At 39.8% G+C, this 22,489-nt stretch overlaps 2 protein-coding genes across 2 annotated transcripts; one reads left to right on the top strand and one right to left on the bottom strand.

Annotated features, from left to right (window-relative positions):
* Positions 1-6,959: 6,959 nt before the first annotated feature.
* On the bottom strand, positions 6,960-11,491 carry c1ql2 (complement component 1, q subcomponent-like 2). The gene is made up of 2 exons (XM_044110010.1): positions 10,701-11,491; positions 6,960-9,421 (listed from the first exon to the last, which is right to left on the bottom strand). The coding sequence occupies exons 1-2, from the start codon at positions 11,301-11,303 to the stop codon at positions 9,242-9,244; spliced, it is 783 nt and encodes a 260-aa protein (XP_043965945.1). The 5' UTR covers positions 11,304-11,491; the 3' UTR covers positions 6,960-9,241.
* A 5,210-nt stretch (positions 11,492-16,701) lies between these two features.
* steap3 (STEAP family member 3, metalloreductase) lies at positions 16,702-22,187 on the top strand. Its single transcript, XM_044110005.1, has 6 exons — positions 16,702-16,807; positions 17,494-17,733; positions 18,523-18,789; positions 18,884-19,411; positions 19,483-19,647; positions 21,004-22,187. Exons 2-6 carry the CDS (start codon positions 17,509-17,511, stop codon positions 21,289-21,291), a joined length of 1,473 nt encoding a protein of 490 aa, XP_043965940.1. The 5' UTR covers positions 16,702-16,807; positions 17,494-17,508; the 3' UTR covers positions 21,292-22,187.
* Positions 22,188-22,489: the final 302 nt, after the last annotated feature.

Genomic DNA, 22,489 nt, shown 5'->3' on the forward strand with positions numbered 1-22,489 from the left:
GGTTTACGTGTCCTGCTGACTAGACAAAGTGTGAAACTAAACCCATTAAGCTTCTATTCTTCATATCTGCTCCATGAGAAGATGTGATAAATGTTGTGAGAATGAATAGTCGCAGTCTGACAGTGAATAAATAGATGGATGTAGATTTCCAAAGAACATTAAATGGAAAAGACAGAACATAAAATATCTTGAATTCATAGCAGCTGCAATAAAACATTGCAATTATTCGCTCTGGGCTTGTAGTTTAAGGAGACAGTATTTCTGACTAAAGAGTCCCATCTTGTGATCTAATAATACACGCAGACATCTCTGCTAATGCAGTTTTTAAAGTCATGAATATGAAATTTGAACATTAACATATTAATTTCTTCGAAAGCGCTGACCTGATTGGCACTGTCGTTTTTGTCTGCTTGTAAAACAGTCTGTCTACATGGGGAAAAACACGCAGCACCTTAAGCATGACCGGCACCGAGGGCAGGTTGTGTGTGTCTGTGTGGGACTTCATCAGCCATGCTGCTTGGGGCCAATCTAACCTTTCAGTCTGCTCTCTAAGGATCTCCTCTCATTTTGGCTTTGCTCAGCCTGTCACCGTCTCCAGCTAAAGGAGAGATAACACATACAGTCCTTCTTGGCTTTCTTACAATAAAAGCTGCCTATTTCACTGACTTCTGTAACCTTTTCTCCTCTGTGAAGAAAAGACAGACTGCACTGGGAGACGTCTGAAAGAGTTTTCAAGTTTTTTGTAGTGTATTTAGGCAGAATATCCCCTCTCTTTTCTTCTTCTTCTTTTTTTTTTTAAGCTAACAATAATATTTAAATAAAAGATCATGGTCCAGAGATAAACAAGTCTGCACTTGTGCTTCAAGCTAAATTCAAATGTCATGCTCACAACCACGAAGCTAACATCCTGAAATGTTTAGCGGCTGCGGCGCTTGTCACGTTCAGGGTGCCAAACTGCTAACATTTACTAAACATGACTTTAGTTCTCAAACCATTTGGCCATAAATTACATAAGCTTGGCCTCTAAAGTAAAAGATACAATAAGGATGAAGCTGGTTTTATTTTTTTAACTGCAGAACAGCACTTTGCAAATATATTCACACCCCTTTAACTTGTTTTTGTCAAAGCATTTTGTCGGGGTTTTATCTGATTGTGTGACAGAAAGTAGGAAATAATTGTGACGTGGGAGAAAAAGAATATGATGTTCACATTTTTCACAACTAAAAATTTGAAAAGTATGATATGAATACAGTGGACACCCATCTATTTGAGTTTCAGTATTTGAAAATGTACCTGTTTGCATTTTTTCCTGTAGCTCATTTCTAAGCCCCACTGCTCAAGGTTGATTTGTTATTAAATAGGAACATTTTTAACAGTTTTCGCCCTGCAGCCACATGGAAACAAACTGTTTTGTTTAAACACTTAAGTATTAGAATAATTTAAGTTTCGCAACAGATTATTAACTCATTTTAGGTCTGAATATGCTTCATTAAATCTAAACTAGGGGAGTCCAAAATGTGGCTCAGGGGCCATTTGTAGCCATCAGAATTAGTTTGAGCGGTCTGCAAACTCAATTCAAGATGGTGGATGTGACTGAAAAACCATTTAGTGGCTAGATTTTCCCACAAGGTCTTTAAAACAAGTTCCAAACAAGTTAGCATCTTAATGATAATAATGATGAGAATAATAACTTCCAAAGGATGTATCCAAATTTTTATTTTTACAGAAAAAAATGTAAAGATGCAAAACTTGATGTTGGCTTGTCAGATAAAATCCCCCCCCAAAAAACACACTAATGATTTGTGGTTGTATTATGATAAAATGTGGACATGTTAAAGCATCTGAAATAGTTTTGCAGGTTCCTGCAGTTTGAAGGTTTTATATGAAAAGCTTTGGATCAAGCAGAAGGTGAATGGCTCTCTAAAAGTATCACCAGGCATGACAAGCTGCGATAGGAGAGGATATAAATAATAACGATAGAAATGTGTAAAAGGAAGAAGGTAGAGGGAGGAGGCTGTCAGAGGGGAGATGATGGTTGAAAGGACGGAGTGAAAGAAATCTATCATCTTTAGCTTCTCATTATGGGCCGGCTCTGAGAACAAGACAAGAGATGTGTTTCTGACAGTGATGCCTTTTCACTGTCAGCATGCAAGTCACCTGGATATGAACTGTTTTACTCGCTTGAATTAGAATCAAATATACCTAGAAAGAAGGAAAGTAGTAATATTTTATGGCAACGATTGGGACTGGCTTTATCCATCAAAACACACGAGTCAGATACAGTTTAGTGATAAAGTTAGAGTTTATTTTATGAGGTTTATGAGGCAGGCAAATTAACATTTTAAAATCTCGTTTTAAGATTGAGCTTGAACCAAAATTGAAGTTTGTGAAAAGCTCATCCTTCAGTTAAAATCCTTTTTAATTAATTTTTTTTATTTCACTTAATGTGAAAGATATCTTAAGATCCCTGATCTTGTGTTCCTTGTTCCTCATTTGGCCGATTAAAGCACAAAGTAGAGCTCCAAAGTGCAGACAGACAGAAAACATGAGTCAGCATTTGCAAAAACAATTATCCGGCATATGAGTCGCATCTCTTTCGGTATCTGGCCTGCTCAAAGTACTTTGGGTTGGCAGAAATATAACAATGCATCATCTCTCATCTTCTGGAACATTAATCGACTTTATTGTAGAAAGTTTCGGGATAGAAACAAATGAACAGAAAAGAAATGTGGCGAAATACAAAAGTGGCAAAGACCTCAATGAAAACCACACACTAAAAATTCCGACCGTTTTCTAACAACAATTTAAAGTCAGTTTTAATTACTTGAACCATACGGTAATCCAGATTTACACAATATTATTTCATTCAGGTTAAAGAATAAGCAGGGTGATATTTATCCAGTACAGCAGCTAATTTATCCAATTTATTGTTCTGCTGCTCATCTTACAAAGAGACCATCTGAGGAAAAGAAGGACAGAGTAGAGGCTGTTGAGGAATAGCCCTCATTAGTGAAATTATTATTTCCCTCTCTTTGTATCTCAAAAACAAGAAAATGACTCAACTCATGCAACCATAATAAGATAAACAGCAAAAAGTATTTATCGTGTTGTGCTCTACTTTAATTTGTTAGTGGGAGCGTACTTTTATGGATCCAAATTACATACCCAAACGCAAACAGTCAGTGTTGACTTATTATGACTGACAATGAATAAAATATGGCCTGAGTCATATTTTATTCATTCTCATTTTATTCATTGTTAGGGAATGTTTAAAAGTAAGAAATATGCAGAAAATTGGGATTTTGTTAAAAGGTTTGTGCCTTTCAGTAATTCATTTAAAAATGTATGAGGATTTTGACTTACAGATTAAATTTTGTTTTATCTTATGGCTTACATGCTAATGTTTTTGGTTGTTAATTTATTATATGACACTAAAATTAGATGTATTCTGCCTTGTAGTTTTCCATCTCTTGTTTTGTTTAATTCTCTCTGCTGATTAGCTTTATAGAGATGCTGATTTCATTTTCTGGTAGGACTTTTTGTCTGCCTGCAATGTCCAAAGTATCAGCACTTCCTTTCATGACCAGCTGCAAGGAGAACCTGTAGAGTCTAGAGGTTCATAACAGCCGCAGATGAATTTGTACAGAAGAAAAACAGGAAACAGAAAAATTAAATAGATATTTTTCCCTTTGCCTGCTCACTCAATAAACTTGGTAATAAACTCTGAAATGCAGTTAGTCTGTTAATATTTGACAGTTTTTGTGTCTAAATAAACCCAGATAATAACTTGTTGATTTGGTAGTAGTTCACTGGTGCTCAAAATCTTTGTCTCGCTGCACACTGCCATCTTTAACGCGATGACTCCTCAGTTTAACCTCCTTTATTTGGTTTCCCAGTGAGGCCGTCGCTCTCCCCCAGCTGCGTGGTTTGCGAGGCTCACGCAGCAACAAAAGAGGAAGATAAGCAGAAGGTTTTAAAAGTGTCATTCAAAGTGTAAATTCTCAGCATGCCCCCTCTCTGGGGGTCTCTTTTGATGTCCCTTTTTATATTTCACTCATGCAGTGTTGGCATTTGCATCTCAAGGCGAGAACACGGATCAATCATGGCGGGGAGGAAACTGTTGGAGTGAAAGAATGAGAGGTTTTAAAAATGCCTCAATGATTGGCTGCTTGTGCAAAGAGTTTGTCAGCAGCAGTATTTCACGCCAGTTGCTGGAATCAAATAAAACAAACCAGTTGTCGTTACGGTGGCAAGCTGGTGTGTTTTGTATCTGTAAGATTAAACTCTATAATCAGTGTAATCAATTGCAATGATCATCAGGGACAATGGCAGCTACAACAGCACACCCACTCTAAAGCTGGCTGGTTTCAGCAGCTGGAGCGCCCGCAGACACATGCTATCATTACTCCAATATGATGCCTGTTGCTCAGCTGCCTGTCAGGCTGAATTCCCCTGAACAAGCCGTGCGTGTGTGTGTGTGTGTGTGAAGCCTTGGCCCACTTATCTCATCCATCAGAGGATTTCAGTACTCCGCTTGTCAGTCAGCAATCGCTCACTGTCGCCCCGACCGGGCTTGCCGATCATCTATCGTGTTTGGAGAAACGTGAGCGTGAGAGTGCACGAGCATCAGTCAGCCACTTCCTGACACGTACTGCCGTTGATGTCTCAGTTGGTGTCAGCAACTCCACTTTTCATCCTAAATGTGTCTGCGGTGGGCGATGAGAGCCGTTACAGGGCCATCTTTAAGCGGAAGACCTCCGCTGGTGACATCATCGCTCCGGTTCACAGTTCTAAATCTCTCCGAACAGAGAACACCCTAAAGGGACAGATAATAAAATCTGGCAACTGTGTAATAATACAATTCCCAAATGATCTACAGAGAATGTCAAACTCCAGCCATGTTTAAGCTTAATGGAAGACTATTTAGTCATCTTTCAGTAAAATACTGCCTAGTTTTACTCATTCTGGTCTTGATTTTGGCTGTTGTCGTTTGAAACTAATCCTGTGCTCACAACTTCTACTGTAGTTAACTGGGATAAAGGCAGAATAGTTACTGTAAAGTGGGTGAACAAACATAAAGTGATATTCCATGTCAATGGAGACAGATTGCAATCTAGTTTCCTTTAAATGTGAGATTTAAAATTGGACTATGTCATAAAACCAATTAAAATCTATTCTTAAAAATGTATTGAATACCTGCTTTAAGAGACCAAAGAGAGTAATCAGGAAATTGTAATTTATTGAACATGACTGAAATATGTTCTTATTTTAAAAGACTGGTAAAGCATACCAGAGTTTATCCTGGGAAGTCAGGAAAGGAGTGGAAAAATGTTCAGAAACCCTCCACAAGTTGACTCAAACTTGTGGCTTAAATACTTCTGCATTCTAGAAACATCTGTGTACGAAATAGAAAAATAGAAAATATAAGTGTCTCGTGTCAAGATTATCCTTTGATTTGAATTTCCCCCAACTACTTTTAAGATTCCAGTTAGAGAAAAGCCTTGAATATTTTAAATTGTAACTTTATTCTCATTGGGTTCCATAAATTCAGGGATCCTGCTGCGCCCAAATGCATCACCAAAAGGGAACATTAAAGACAGTATGGCTTTGTTATATACTGCAGCCACCTTTTTCCAATGAGGGAAACTAATGGTTCGAACCATGAACGCTTGACTCTTGACAGGAACAGGGACAGCTTCTGATAGGAATATTAATTGCGTCACCTCAGAACACGAGGTTGGACTTAATTGGTTAAAATTTCCAACTTTGCCCAAGATGTCTCTAAACCATACTCGCTGGACCTTTAGAAATCTCTGGAGAGGTGCAGGGTTAAACCTCTACATTTTATGTATGACATATGAAACATAAAAACTATAGACTTAAGTTTCAGAGCAGTCAAAACAAAAGATAAAACACTAAAAGTGGTTTTCCTTGAGTAGCTGCTTTGCAACACAATCCTCTGAGCTCGGCCAAGTTTGGACGCGGGGAGCAGGAGGAGAAGCCAACATCTTAAATGAGGTTGATCAAAGCAGACATACTAATATTTGCTTCCCACCAATTCCATTTAAAGTGACAGAGCTGGTGTGTAAACAGCTGGTTTGTGCGTGACCCAAGGGGATAGGTATTAAAAAGGAAAATCCAAAATGCACACAAAACAGCCATCAACTTAATGAGGGCTTACAGGAGTATTGCAGGCTGGTGCACTATTTGCAAATAGCTCATCAGGAATCAAACACATGAGCCAGAAAGCTCGGCCTTCACTCAGTTTCATATTTCACAATGCTTCAGATTTTTCCAACACTTAAAGTACCTTATTTATATTCCATCACCTTATGTCACATTAGGATTTTCTCTGATCTCTTGTCAAGGGGGCATGTGACCGTCCTTCAAAGTTAGCACGTAAACAGTAATTGAAGTGGAGCAGCATATGATAAAATGCATTTTCAATTCCATGTTGTTGGATCTAATTTTAATAAAAGCTTTATATGACAATTTCAGACACATTTTGCTCATCTAGTGTTGGAACATTTTGTTTTAATTGCCTAAAACCAAGTAATTTAATGCAACAGTTTGTGAATGATAACCTATTCCATTATTTAATTCTTCTTTTGTGGTTTGCAGCTCAAAGCTCTGAAAGGGAGACTTTCTACTGGGCTCATCTGCTGAAAATATCCTGGAAGAGCAGAGATGTTTAGGGATGGCCCCGAAGGACACACTGCAGAAACACAAGGTTTGTCCACAGTAATGAAGCAAGCAGGCCGAAATTATCAGAGAAATATTTCCAGGAATTTCCAGCAGCAAAGAATCTATGATTGAAAAGGAAAGTGCTGTTTTCAGAGAATGGACAGACTAGCTCAGAGAAATGTTTTTTAAAATTATTTATTGGTATATATGAGAACAAAACAACCATGACCAGAACATGACAACAGGTTTCAAGTGTGATTGGTTATTTTCTTAAACACAGACCACTACACAAATCAGCACAGTTTGGCATGCTGCAGCAATCCAAGTTACCATTTGGAGTTTTTGGAACTTCCTGCATCCTATCGTATTGAGGCATTCAGAATATTAACTCGGCTGACTTCAAGTTTTCCTGTGCCATTTACAAATTTCAAGAGAGTAAAGAGGTTTTAGAGGGTTGACTTATTTTGTTTTTAAAAGTACCTGCATGCTTGTGCACAGCTTTTGCCGTTTTAGTATTCCTCAAAAACTACGCTGACTGTCACCAAATTCAGTCCTCCCAGCCTTCCAGCATCAGCGATGGAGGAAAAACTCCTCTACAAATATCCTCCAAAAGGGATTTATGTCCTCCAGCATTATTTACTGAAATACCAAAACACACATGCACACATGATATGTCGACTGAATCATATTGTTAAACTTAAATAAGAAATATTTTCAGTCACGTACAGTTACATTTCTTCATGTTTCATCTCTAAATCACATATCATAAACTGTGGCTCAGTAGGATTTGCATAATCTTTCTGACTAGCAGAAAAATAAACAATGGCTGACCTCAAGTCTAACTGTATTAGAGGAAAAATGGTGCACTTGTTAGGATTCTTCTAATATGCTATGATTGACATCATGATACAGAAGTTAACCGTTACAGTAATTTTTGCATCTTTACCTACATCAAGATGTGAAAGTCACTGTAATGTTGAACTTATTTATATACATAATGACCTGCTTGCTTTCGACTGAAAATAAAAGAAATCAAATTGCTTGTTGCTGAAGATATAAATAATACGTTTTGGCTGAAGGATTTTAACAAAACACTAAATCATTTGTTGTACTTTAGGGATTTTATAAAAACATATTCATAGCATTGATTTAGCTAATATGCTGCCATGTTAAACATGCTAGCACTGCTCAGTCACAGTAGCTTTCTGTTTGCCTGAATTTGTTTTCAATTAACATTATGAAACAAAACTTCAAGTTTAAAGTGATTTTCTCATTTTGATTAACATACGCTTTTATATTATTAAATAAACAAAAGATTCAGAAAATGTTTGAAAGGTATGAGGAAACTAAACAGTAAAGATAAATAAATAAAAAAAACACTCAGTCTATATTCTTCCATTTATTAAAAGAATAATAAATGCTTGTAATAAAGCATTTACTAACTAGTTAGCTAGTTCTTCAGCTAACTAGCTAGCTGATAGCGCAGTACAAAAATTGTGAAATAACTTTCTCTAATGCAAAGCCTTCTACTGAGCAAAATGAGATTAGTCTGATCAAAAACAAACTAAAATGTGAACGATATTGGGAAAACAAAGACTGATTCAGCATAGCTAATAAAAAAGTGAAACAAATTAGTTCTGGGGATGTTTTTTAATGGTTTTGATGTCACTATCACAAAAAAAACACAACTTTTACTGGAACAGCAAGTAATTTGGTATGAATAGCTTTGATAAGCTGTGTTATACCTTCATTAAATAATATTGTCTGATCCACTTACATATAAGTACTACATATATACAAAATCAGTCCCTAAATGTTCAACTTGCTGAAGATAATAGCATATTAGCACTTAGCTTTCTAGCTAATTTAATTAAATTAAAAATTGCTTTTCACAAGGAAACAAATGATTTAATGTTGTGCTGATTTCCCTCAGGGAAATTATATGACTATGCATTAAAATAATAAAGGAAACTTCTTCTGGTGCTTTGATTGAACTCTGTAAAAAAAGTCAGCACTGTTAATTTCAGCATACATAGTCAATTATCTCATTAAAACTGTAATTTTGCCACAAAATTTAAGTTACAGTGTTGTGAACAGGTCACTCAATAGAGCCTCACCGACAGTCCTCTTAATATAGTTATATTTCTTTTTAAATATTGCTGTTATTACACAAGGTGCCTTATAAACAACCAGCGAAATGGCAATAATCTTCATGGCCTGCCGTGATTTTCCTCAAATGGTTATAAGACGTTACTCTAGGAACATTTCCTCCCGGGTTCTTTAAGGTGTGTCGTAAATCACCTGGAATATGAGTTTTCTCCCACTGAGATATCAGTCACAGTTTTATAGCTATCTCTATCTAAACTCCAGTTAAAATAAATATCATATACAAAAATCTTTCAATTATTATTGTTTTTTTTTTGTGTGTGTTTTTTTTTACAACATATAGGGTTCAGATAGCTCTGTAAACTTGAACAGGTGTGCGAAAGAAGAAAAAAAAAACATAATTAACCTTTAGTTGAGACAATTTCAGTCCAAAGTGCCTTTTGTGGAGGGTTTAATCAGGGTATAAGATGAAGCCAGAGAAGGTGCTGTACTTGTTGTTGTTGCCTCCATGTGCTTTTCCGCCATCCAGTTTAACATACACCTCATCTCCAGAGTCCAAATGTAGCACAGCACTGTTACTGGCGTAGTCATAGTTCTGGTCTGCATCTTGGGCTATGGCGCTGGCCCGGACCTGGTTTAACAAGATAAAAAGAGACTCCGAATCACAGTAAGAAACATATTGGATATAACGACCAAGTGGAAAAGTTCACATGTACCTGAGAGGCAAAGTAAAACAGCAGTGGTGCGGAAAATAGTTAGATTCTAATTTTAAACCTCCAAATGTTGATTCAAGAGGAAATAAGTTAGCATTAAAGCTGCAGGATGTAATCAAATTTGACTGGGCTGCTTAGAAAAATGTGAATTGAACCTATCATGAATATCTGCAATGTTAGTCTGCCAGAAAGGCCTCAATATAATAAAATAAAAAAGTTGTAAGTCATGGTTTCAAATGTTAAACTTAAAATTTGTCATACATAATATATTCATTAATTATTCAATTATTTTATCAGGTACAGGTTCACTGATTTAAACCCGTGTAATAGCAGGTTAAGCAAACAGAAGATAGTTTATCAAGCAAAAGTGATCATTATTTCATGTTTCACAGGAAATAAACAATATTTACAGAACACTGCAAAATCATACATGAATTTATCTTTTAATTAACAAATTATAATACATTAAAAAATACATATAAATTGATTCATTTGTTATAGGTATGAAAGTATGAAACTTCTGTCATAACCGTATTAGAAAATATAAACTAATAATAAATTATCTCTTAATGGGCATCCAGACAACCTTTATCGATTCCCGGTGGGCCTGGGATGAGGGCGGAGTTACCCATAGCCACCATGTTGGATTTCTAAACATCTTAAATTACAAATAAGTGATTTCCAGAGATGATTGGATAATCATGTACTAAAAAATGTTATTAAATAGGAGTATATTTATTTTAAATGTTATTTAAATGATCAGGTATAAATCGTTTTTTTGTTCCACGACGTATGGATTTGTATTGTGGGACTTTTGCCCTCGAAATGCGTTAATCTGCAGCCGTAAATGAAAGGAGGAAAGGAAAACCTCATCCAGAGGATCGCTGCGTTAAGCACTTTTCATGAAAGTGAGAGCAGATAGAACTAGAAGTGAACAGAACATGAAGATTGAATTTATTTATTCATGTAAACTGTGAAGTTAAAGGGAAACGGGAGGTTTGCGCCAAGCGGTGCGCACTTGGTGCGTAAAATGTAACCCAGCTTTTTAAATTTTGATCAACTTTTCGAGAAGAGAACCGGAATGAAATAAGGCTGTTTGATCAACTAAACAAGCTACGTTTTGAAGCCTTATCCTAAACCTGTGTCCATTTATCAGACCCACGCAGTGCCATGCATGCGCTCTGAGTTGGAGTCTACCTGTCCGTTCTTGCACAGGTCTGCCCACATGCTGGTGCCATCCCCTCCGCGCATCAGCACATGGTAGGTGAAGAAATAGATCCCGGACACATGACAGGTGAACTTCCCGGTGCTCTGGTCGTAGTGGTTTCCCAAGTTTGTGATCACGTCGTCAAATTTCAGCACCTCATATCCCTCATGCGGGTTCTTCAGACCCACGTAAAACGCGATCCTGTAGCCGCTCACCGTGGAGTTCGCTCCGTCCCCCTCGCCCGTGTCACCGGCCCCCGCTGCTCCGGCTAAAGCGGTGAAAGCCAGTTTATTGTCCCCGCGCTCTCCCGGTGGCCCCCTCGGTCCGGGGGGTCCAGGCTCTCCCGGTTGACCCCTGGGTCCGGGCTTCCCGGGTCGTCCCGGCTCGCCGCGCGTCCCTTGCGCCATGGGCGGCAGCGGAGCGACTCCGTTCACGTTCTGGCTCACCTCCATGGCGGTGGCTCCCCCCGGTTTGGGGCTGTATGGGTCACAAACCATCCGGCAGGTGCCCATCATCTCGTAGTAGTGAGCGGAGGTCTCCGGGGAGCGGAGGAGCAGCAGCGGGACAGCGATGGTCAGAGCCAGCAGGACCATGGCGACAGCGGTCACCGCGAAGACCACGGACCACTTCCTCCGGGCCGTGAGTGGACCAATGGACGCCAGAAAACCCGTCGAGCCGCGCTGGAGGGCAATTGTGACTGTTATTAGTGAGGGGTAAAAAGACAAACAGAAACAAAAGAAGTGAAGTTGGGGAAGTACGCATAAGTGTCTCCACCGCTCCAGTCCGCGTCTTCACTCCCCTGGGCAGCTGTGACCGAGCGGGAGACGCGCGTCTTGGCTGGATGGAAGGGAGGCGCGCAGACAGCTGCGCACAGCTGCGTCCAGCTGTTTGCAAGAAGAAGACCGGAAGGCAGCACTTCAAATTAAAACAAGAAGCGTGTACGCATGGATGGAGAATCGGGATATCATTTGGACTTGCAGAGCCATCAGTGCCAATTCTAACAAGGAAGTGTATTTAAAGGAACATGTTTCCTGTGCAAATTTATATAAATCTACATTAACATATGGAACATAATGAATAAGGACAGTCTTTTTTTTTTCAAAAAAAGAAAAAAAAGTACAAATAAAATGTTTTACAAATAATCTTAAAAGGGTAGCTTTCATTTGTTTTCAATCTTTATCTGAGTCAGTACTTTGTAGAATCAACTCACTTTTGCTGTGTCTCTTCTAGTTTTGCAAAGAAATGTTCACTCAGATTTGTTGTCATTTTCATTTGCAACCTTAATTTATCTCAAGTTTGTAGGGGTCTAGCTAACTTAGCAATGAAATCCATGAATGCGAGTTATTTCTTTGTCAGAACAGCATGTGTGAGAGATGCATAAAACCATATTGATGATTTAAAAGTAATATATTAATAATAATCTTACTTGAAATGAGTTTAAGCCACTCGCAACTGCAATTCAAATAAGGTACATGTTAGAAAATAGTTTACGTTTCTATTAATAAACCAGCTGCCAAGACATTTCTTCAAATATCCAACCCAGATGATTGTTTCACTAGAAAAAGTGTCTACTGTTGAGCTGGTAGAAGCGATCAAAATAAAATTAATTTTTGTGCTTTGAAATCAATTATTGATAAAAAGTTCTCATCCATAGTATTGTTTCAAAATGTAACAGGAAATCTTTTTAGTTTTGTTCTTTCTAACAAAAGGAACACAAGTTTAATTCTGAATGGTGTCATGAATGGAAATCTTTTCCACATTTTTATGACTTGTACTTATTTATGGCTGCAAGTTGAAGTTTTAATGAGTTCAAATCATCCTTTGAAACTGATTAAAGTTTGAACTGCAGGCAGTGTGTTTTTCTCCGACATGCCACTCAGGTGTATCTAAATAAACGAGTGCGATTAGTTACTTTCCTTTTAAACATGAATGAATCCAGGTCAAAGTCAGATTTAACGAAGAGCTTAAACTCGCAGCAGCTAAATACATGACCAAATATTTGACTCAGACCAAGAGGGACACTTTCAAAGTCACTTCATATGGCTGAGGGCAGGTTCACAGTGGTGTCATCAGCTGACTGACTGCATTGGTCACTTCACACACACACACTCATGGAGGGAGAGACGGACATGGGGAGAAAGGGGCAGTTTATGCATGCTGGATGCAGACCAGGGATGTCTGCCGGCGGTCGACACTCTCAGCTCCGCGCTCTCTGTGACTGCAGGGACATATTTGATGTCTTGTTTCATGCGGCTGAGGGCCACAGGCCTCGAATTTAGATTGGCTATCAAATTAAAATTCATCGCATGCAAATCAGCACCCCAGTGCATGCAGATGTGTCTGACATGCCTTTTTAGCCTTCGTTTTTGGTTTTCCTCCGAGACCGCTGAACTCTTGCTAATTGTATGGATTTTAACCACACCTGCTGATTAATAATTGTGTTTACGCCATTAACTGGGCATAAAAGCTTTAGGGATACTTAATAAAAGCTGGTAATTGTTAAAAACATTCCTTGAAGGACCTTAAATACTTCAAAAGTGCAGGGCCAGCAGAGCTAAGCACCTGGAATTGGAGTTCAGGCCCCACATCCACAACAGAGGCTTTACAGCTCAAGGCAACGTGAAGAAATCTTCAGAGGTTGAAGACGAGGCTTAGCCGAACCCCCCCTCTATCCCGCCGTCCCCTCCACCCCCAACCAATTCCAGCTCACGCTCAGCTCAGCTGTAACTCTCCAGAACATGGAGGAAGCCGCTGCTGGCATCCAAGAGTGAGAAAAAGCACAACGAGCAGCGAGAGCTGGCTGAGATATTCAAACCAAAGTTGTAAAATCTGAGGGAAACGCCACGGCGGCCAGAATGAAAACATCCCATCTTGTTTTACATTTTTCATTCCCCTTCACAGCATCGGTAATTCACAAAACATACAAAAACAAACCCACTAAAAATATGCAGAAAGGCACATGGAGCACATCCTCTTTCCTAATGCGCAGCATGACCTTTAGGAAGGATTAGTACAGTGAACTGTGTCTTTAGGCTGTGGTGAGCCAAACACAACACACTGTTTGCATTATGCACTCCAGCCTCTTAGATTATCCCAGCCTGCAGCCCCGTCATGCTTGTAATCACACTGCACTGCTGCATGATGCACACAAACCTTACGGTGAGGCCAAAGAAGAGAACCGTCACCAGCAGCTTACATGACTTTGGATAATTTTCCATTCAGCAGAGTACCTGGTAGCAGGTGTAAAATGGTATGCATGGCAGTAAACTAACATTGCAAATCACTCAACATTATTTTTAGGGGAATCTTTTCTCCGTTCAGAGACAGGGAAGCTGGTTAGACTTGAAGGGATAAAATACAGGAGAATCTTGGAAGAAGACTAAAGACATTCAGACTGGGGTGGAAGTTCATGTTCCAGTTGAAAATGACCTTGAAGATACATCCAGAGCTACAGTGGAATGGTTAGGTCAATGCATAATCCTGATAGAAAGTTTTGAACTAAATCAATTAAGAAAATTGAGCTAATAACTTGAATCCTCGTGTACCTATGGTCTGCTTTGACTATTTGCAGAAGTTTTCATAGTGCATATCCGAAATGTTGAAAAGAAAATGCAGCTTGGATAGCTAAGATACCTGAGTGCAATGCTGCTAGACATTGCACTCAGGTATCGATGCCCGGTGGGCCTGGGATGAGGGCCACCGGGCATCGATTTTGCAAATAGAAGCAAAATCGCTGCTGTTTGTAAAACAGCCAATCCAGGAGCTACATTTGTGTTCCTGAGCACTGATTGGCTGTACCCTCAGGAGCCAAATGACGGTAGGTGTTAGCTTCTGCTAGGTTTCAACTGTGTAATACTGCATATTGTGGAAATATGCGGGGTGGGTCAAACGTATAGACACACCCCATAGTGAAAAGTGGTTCTACAAGTGATTGACCCAAATGTACTGAAAAGAAATAAACATCATTCTTGTTTTGATTTCTGTTTGCAAAAAACCCCTCATTTTTCCCCCTTGTTATAGTTGCACACTCCTTTGTGTTGGTTGACTAAGGGGTTTGAATACGTTTGCAAGGCACTACGAATATCTTTGACCACTATTATCAGTCGGTAAAAAAAGACACCCAGCTACTGCATAAAGATTTAATTGCTTTACAGACTGAATTATGAAGGAATCGTTGGTCAGCCATTGTCATTCTGTTCGTTTTGCATTAGTGAAACTTGTTCTACTTATTATGAATCAAACGTCACAGCTCATATGTGTAAATGAGCCATCTGTGAACCACAACAAGACAGCTATGAGAACTTGCAACATCAGCTTCTGTCTTAGTGCGTGACCCTGATCCCACATGAAGCCCACCGAAGACACGTCTGTCCTCGATTGCACGGATAAAACAAAACGCTCCTTGATGATTGTGAACACCTGTCAAAGTCCACCTCAGGCCAAATGTTTATGACCTTTAATTTCCTCACGTGGCACAATATTGACCAATTCTACCTTGTCTTCTGATTAATTTAGTAATTAATCAGAAGACACAGTTTAGTGATATATAAATGAAAAACTTGAAAATGAAATATGAATGTAGCAAGCTGCAACCCTGAGCGAAATAAACAAACATGAAGCCACCAGAGAGCCATGAGAGAGCATGAGGGAAAAAAAGGGTTCGTGTGTGAGAACGTACATATTTGTGTGTGGCGACACTGATGTAGCACAACCCGCCTCAGGGATTCAACCTTTTGCAAGTGGCAAAGGCAGACATGATGAAGTCATGGTGACAGTGTGTAACCTGCGGTCAGACATCTTTTTAACACGCGTTTGGTTTTTTTCTACCGATCCCAAGGCCAGTTTATCAAATACACCAGCTTTGCAAGCAGGAGGGGAACAGGAGGACTTCAATATTAAAACCATTTTCAGAGAGAGGGTATATGAGATTAGCCTCAAACCTCTAAGTATTGTTATACAAACGCAGCTGAAGGCTACTGTCATCATGTGCTCACAATGCTAACACCTGCTTATATTTAACAGGTGTAATGGGAGCCAAATTACCTCTTAAATTAGTGCTAGCTTGCTTATATGAGCTAATCAGCTCTTAATTGTGTTTAATCGTTTCACTACAGGGGTGGTATGCTGAGAGTTCTGAGATTAAATTAAGATCTGATGCTTTATACACTAGATCTTACTAATTACTGGTATGTCACCAAACCAGCTTGTAATACACTCTACAGTCTACAATCACCCCAGATATGATCTAATTTTTATGCGTTGAAGTCTAGATGTTGCGGTAGTCTGATTTTTGCCTAAAATCGATCCGAAAACACCAGGGGGCACTAATATGCCTCACCATGTGACGTCACTCATACATAAGCACCAATACGTCCCACTGCGGCACAGAATGCAAAAAGAAATGAGAAAAAACTTTGTAGTCCCAACTTCTCACAGTTTTGTCATGGGTTTTGTTATTTTTCTTCTATTTTGTGTTTGTAGAACATAATGTATGCAGAGGAATCAGCGCCTCCTGCATCTACTTTATATGATGGTTTCAGGATTAGATATCTGTTCAGAAATGTATAAAAACAGTAAAATTTGTCTTTTTTTAGTGATTGGTTACATAATTTTTTATTATTTTAATTGCAGCTCACTCATTTTTGATTCAAATAGTTTTACTAATAAACAAAATTGGATCACTTTCTTTTTGTCACTGTCTAAACTCTCGTTGCAATTATTCACAAAACATGATGCTTTACGTTGGTTAAGCAAATATTTTATCCTATTTATTCATTTTAAAATATGAAAAAATGGTATTGTCCTCAAATGATATTAGCCAAAACTTTAAACTGTCCCACAGAAAACTTTCATAAAATCCTGAACGTTTTTGTTTTTACTTGCATGTTATTTACTGTCCTAAACTGCAAATAACGCTATAAACACCGAGTTGGTCACGTGTTGTCACCTGAAGCACGCGGCGGAAGTCACGCGCGCTTTTTTTTTTTATCTTACCCTGACATGCAGGGGCGTGGCTATAACTGCTGCGTCATCCGACAAGGAAGAACCCGCTGCAGTTTACTGAAAACGGAGACTCGGGTTAAACAAAGTGCTGTCTGTAAGTACAATTGTTACTTTTAGAACGCAGTTGAAGCCTCAGTGTGTTTTCTGAGGGATTTCTCGAGATGTTTGCGTTATTTTTATTTTTTTTTACTTTGTTGTTTTCGTATTAAAGGAGAGTAAAGTTTCCACAAGGACAGCCAGCATGGTGGCTTTAAATAGCTTTTCTGTTTCGATTAAGAAACAAAGTTATTAAACACTTTAATAAACACATTTTAGCTGCTTTAAAACAACTCTTGACATATAATACAGACGGTTTCCTAATTTTTAGCGGTTTTTTAAAGTATCTGCACGAGAGAAGTTTGGCAAAACTGACAGACTTCTAAAGTCTGCATGAAGTTAACATAATGCAGAGTTTTAAGTGAGTTGGTTATTACTAACCACGAAAGTAGCTGCTACCATATTTAGAGTGCCTGATTTCCATTTCTGCTAATGTTGGGTGGCAGCAGCTTTGACAGATGTAGGACATGCCAGCTGAGACTCAGATAATAGGAATGAGGCTTCTCTGTTCTAAAAACAAGCAGACAGATGTCAGATAGAAACCCACCGGCAAATCTATTATTAGTGTTACTTTTATTTTAGCTTTTGTGAGATTAGTGTCTTGATAGACAATAATGTCCAGTTTGGATCTTAGGAAATCACATAATCATGACTCTAACCCATGATCCGGTCTGATGTTTGCAGATCTGTTAGTACATCATGCCTGATGAGATGTCAAGGCGTTTAATTCTAGAAAGAGACGACGGGGGAGCCAGACACTTCGAAGATGGCGTGTCCGATCCCAGCACCTCGGTGATCGGCATCCTGGGCACTGGAGACTTCTCCCGCTCACTGGCCAGGAGGCTGGTGGCCTCTGGCTACCAAGTAGTGGTGGGAAGTCGGACCCCCACACGCTTTGTTGCTCTGTTCCCAGAGGAGGTCGAGGTGATACACACACTCCTTGTGTAATTGGTGTTTTTGTTTCTTTCCTTCTGGAGATGATTATACATCATTCGTTTCCCACGAAGGGTAATTGTATTAGACTAAAGGGGGTTGAAGAAAATACATCAACACAAGTCTGTGCTTGAAAAATGACAAAACCGTCATACACAGATTATAAAGATGATGTTTTAACTATAGAATGTTCTGTAATGTTTAGGAAGATATTGCCTTCTAACTTTCAAAGAAATATTTTAAACAATCCAGTGTGCACATTCAAGACTTGCAGACATTTCAGTTTCACCATGTTGAAATGAAAATACCTCCTAAATCCAGGGATGATGTGTCCAAAACAGTCATCTTGACTATTTTGTTGCAGGTCACTTGCATGCAGTGGCTGCTTGGAGTCTGTGGTTCATAGACACAAGATGCTGGGTGCTGGTGACTCTCTGTGCTGCATTGGTTTCAGGGGATTTCCCTTTTGAATGGCCTTCTTTGCATATTGGAAAGAATGTTGGCATAGATTTTAGTCACCCAGGTTAGCTGTTAAAGAATCTTCCCACATGATGGAGGAGAGTTGTGTTTGGGATCTTTAACTTGTTTGGATGAAACGTCTCTACTGGTTCGGAGGCGTTTAGTGGAGCATGAGTAGAGTCCAGCCCAAATCATAACACACTTATCACCATATTTGACAAATGAGCTACACAAATTCCTTTTCACCTCTGTTTTCCTGTCCATCACTTTAAAAATAATTGCATTTGAACCATTGGAGCATTAAAAACTTCTGTGTTCCAGGTGACCAGCCAGTTGGAAGCAGCCAACAAGGCAGACTTGATCTTTGTCGCAGTTTACCCTGAGCATCACTCCACGCTGATGGACTTGAAACAGGCGTTGACTGGAAAGACCTTGGTGGATGTTAGCAACGGTTTAAGCATCAACCATAAGGGTCCATCTAACGCCGAACTCCTGGCAGACTATTTCCCTGGAAGCTTCGTGGTTAAGGGGTTCAACACCGTATCTGCCTGGACGCTGCAGATGGGAGCCCGAGATGGAGGCAGGCAGGTGGGAAACATCATCAGTTTCCAGTGATGGTTTGCTTATTGACGTAAATATTTTTGGAAGCTATAAATGGTTTGTTTCATGATCTTGCCTGCAGGTTTTTCTGTGCAGCAACAGCCAAATGGCCAAGAATTTAGTGAAGTCAGTCTGCCATAGGATGGGCTTCATCCCTGTCGACATGGGCCTCCTTTCTTCTTCTCTGGAGATCGAAAATCTGCCGCTCTATTTATTCCCATCCTGGCGCCTCCCTGTCTTCTGCATGTTGCTCCTCTTCATCTTCTTCTACCTGTATAACTTTGCCCGGGACGTGTTGCATCCTTTCATCATGAAGCACAAAAGTGCCTTCTACAAAATGCCCATCGAAGTGGTGAATGTCACCTTTCCGTCCGTGGCCTTGGTGATGTTATCGTTGGTCTACCTGCCTGGTTTGTTGGCCGCTGTCCTTCAGCTGTGGTCGGGGACCAAGTACAACCGCTTCCCCAACTGGTTGGACCGCTGGTTGACCAGCAGGAAGCAGCTGGGACTCTGTAGCTTCCTGTGTGCCGTCCTGCACGCCGTTTACAGCTTGTGTCTTCCTCTGAGGAAGTCCGCCCGCTTTAATCTGATCAACCAGGCCTACAAGCAGGTGAGGTGAAGACACAGTGGAGCTACATGTCTTGATCTTGAGCAGTGCCTTAAAATGTGCATGGTCTCCAGGTTAAGATGGGCGTGGAGGACTCTTGGGTGGATGAGGACGTGTGGAGGATGGAGTTGTACCTTTCCGTGGGCATCATGGCCCTCGGGTTGCTCTCCCTGCTGGCGGTCACCTCTCTACCTTCAGTTGCCGGCACCATCAACTGGAGGGAATTCAGCTTCATCCAGGTATGTTTCATGTTTAGTATCCCCTCAGAGACACACTATTCCTCCCTTAAGTACGACTCTGAATGCCCCCCACATGTAAACACCTAGCTTTTCTGCTACTGCAGTTGCCCCAGATTCACAGCTAAACTTATCCTGTGACAAAGCCACCAAAGTGTTGTGACTCAGTATGCACACACTTCCTTTTCTTCCCTCCTCGAGGCCTGGGGTCTTCCAGGACTCGCAGTCTTCCTGTGCTGCATTTCCCCCCACCCCACTTTCATCTCTTGGTAATCCGCCGGCCGTCAGATTAGTCACGTGGCGACGAGAGGAAAGGCGAGTTTGTGCTCGGTGCATGTACAGTCGCTGAGCGAAGCTGCAGGATAAGCGTGCTCATTGGCCTGCTAAATACACAACAAAAGTCTGGATGAGGTGTTTCTGCTCATATTTTGTTTTTCACCAAACATGGCTCTGTGCTGTTAACCTCTCCTCTTTGCTCTCAACGCAGATTTTTGCAAACCTAAGTTTTTTTCAGATACAACCATTTCTTCATCCTCTGCTCTAGAGAGTTCATACATGTCCAGTTTTTTCTAATTGTAAATGCACATTTTTTTACCATTTAACATGGGAACTGGAACTCCAGAGTCTCAAAAGGAGTTGTTGGGTTGGTGAAGGTTCTCTGAGCATTGCAGGAATTTTCTAAAACATCTGCTACAGAAACAGCTGGCAGCTGTCTCAAACGTTTTCCTCTTTTTTAAAATTATGAACTTGAAACTATTTGGTTGAAGCCTTACAACTCTCCCCAGATTTACAGGCAGAAACCATTTCTTCCGTAAGATAATTCTTCATGTCTTTTCTTCATAACATTGTTAGCACAAATAAATACTTCAAATCATTAAACACCTGCAATGAAGGAGTAAAGGGTGTACTTAGTTTTTCACAGAGGATTTTCTATTTTGGATGAACTGCATAAATATGAAGCTAAAATCCTCCAGTAGATTCCACACTGAAAAACAAGGCTGTTTTTGTTGTTTTTTTAACCCTTGCTCTGCAGCCCAGACAACCTTGGGATGTTTTTGGTGGCTTGTGGCCCCTGAAGGTGCAGAAAGCAGCTCAGTCAGTCACAGTCACAGAGGAAAACACCAGTGGGGTCTCTTTAGGTCAGGAGTGGTGGGTCAGCGCGTGTCCTCAGGCTCTGCTGTGGTCTCTTACACAGCTAATGCTATGGACTTGCTGACTCGCTCTCTGCCAAAACACGTGATGTATTTTATGGGTAGTTTGCAGCCCCAAAGACTTTGCAGTTGCATCACAATTACATATTTTTCTGATGTTATGTAGAGTTTATAATTTTTTTTTAAATGTTTGTTTGATGATTTGCAGTCTACGCTTGGTTACTGCGCCTTGTTCATGGCCACCGCCCACACGCTCTTCTACGGGTGGAATCGCGCCTTTGTTCTTGCACAGTACCGCTTCTGCATGCCTCCCACATTCGTCCTGGTCCTGATTCTGCCCATCGTGGTCCTGCTGGGCCGCGTGGCGCTCTGCCTGCCCTGCGTGGCCGGGCGGCTCAGGAAGATCCGCCGCGGCTGGGAGGGGAACCGACACATCCGCTTCATGCTGCCAGCCGAAGACTGTCGAAACGGGGTGGAGGATGTCAGTAATGTGTGAGAAACGCTGTTGCTCTTAGAAACAAGGTGGATCATCTCCACAGAGAAGATAAAATATTTATGCTACGCTGGAATTTGTCAGAAAACTGAAGTTCTTCTCAACAAGAACCTGAGGGAATCCAGCCACGGATACCTTAAGCACTTAATGCTGTCAGAGATGACTGCTGTTTCTTTAATTCATTGTTTGCTCTGTTTGTAGTGTCAATCACGGTGAAGAATGATATTCGCTCTTCAGAAAATGTTGCAACATTGTTACACTGCAGACTAAGCTGTTGTAGCTCAAGAAACCTAAATAAGTTTCTACTTAAACTTTTCATGTGACTATTTGTATTAAAGTAAAGATTTTGATTTTTTTGCTCCATTCATTTACCTGTGATATTTGTTATTTACAGGTTTCTTTTTTAATGAATTATTGTGCAAATATTAAGCAGCAATGCATGTTTTATTTTTCTAACGCTGCCTTCAAAACACATTCAAACTAACTTTGATAATCAAACTAGAATAAAAGTAAACAGAATAAATCTTTTCTAAATGTCTCGTCAGTTTCAGACTGTAAAGTGATTCTGCTGGATTTTATTTAGGGATATCCAGATAAAAGGGGATTGAATACAAAATCGAGCCACACATTTCAGATTTCTATTTGAACATTAAAACTTGTAGTCCAGATGTGAACCTCAAGTTAAAACTGGAACTATAGAGACAGTTATGTAGTTATCAAACATTACTAAACTAAAGCATCTAGCTTAATGTCTAATGTTACTTCTTTGTTGATTTCTGACATAAAATGGTTTCTGTATACTGCCATTTAACTTGAATGTTGCTGCCAATAAAAGAATGTAAACTTTGACCTTTTCTGGAAGGTGTTATACAAATAAAATTGATTTAAGTTTTGTACAATAATGTGTTTTCTAGGTTTGTGCTCAATATGAATGTAGATAAGGGATTTCTAGCATGCATTAAAATAATGTAATAACCTTTAAACTGAGCTAAGAGGGCAAATATATCCATGGACGTTATTTTAATGTTAGGCATTATTGTCCAGATGCTGCCATCTTGTGGCAGTTTTCTGAACTGCACTGTAAATGTGACTTTTATTTTCGGTCCGTTCCGAAAAAAGTCCCCCAAACAAACAAACAAACAAACAAACAAAAAAACTTGTGAAATGATAATAAATAAGTTTAAAGTTTGATTATTTCTGT

This window comes from Gambusia affinis, linkage group LG24 (assembly GCF_019740435.1).
Source record: "Gambusia affinis linkage group LG24, SWU_Gaff_1.0, whole genome shotgun sequence".
Classification (NCBI taxonomy): Eukaryota; Metazoa; Chordata; class Actinopteri; order Cyprinodontiformes; family Poeciliidae; genus Gambusia; species Gambusia affinis.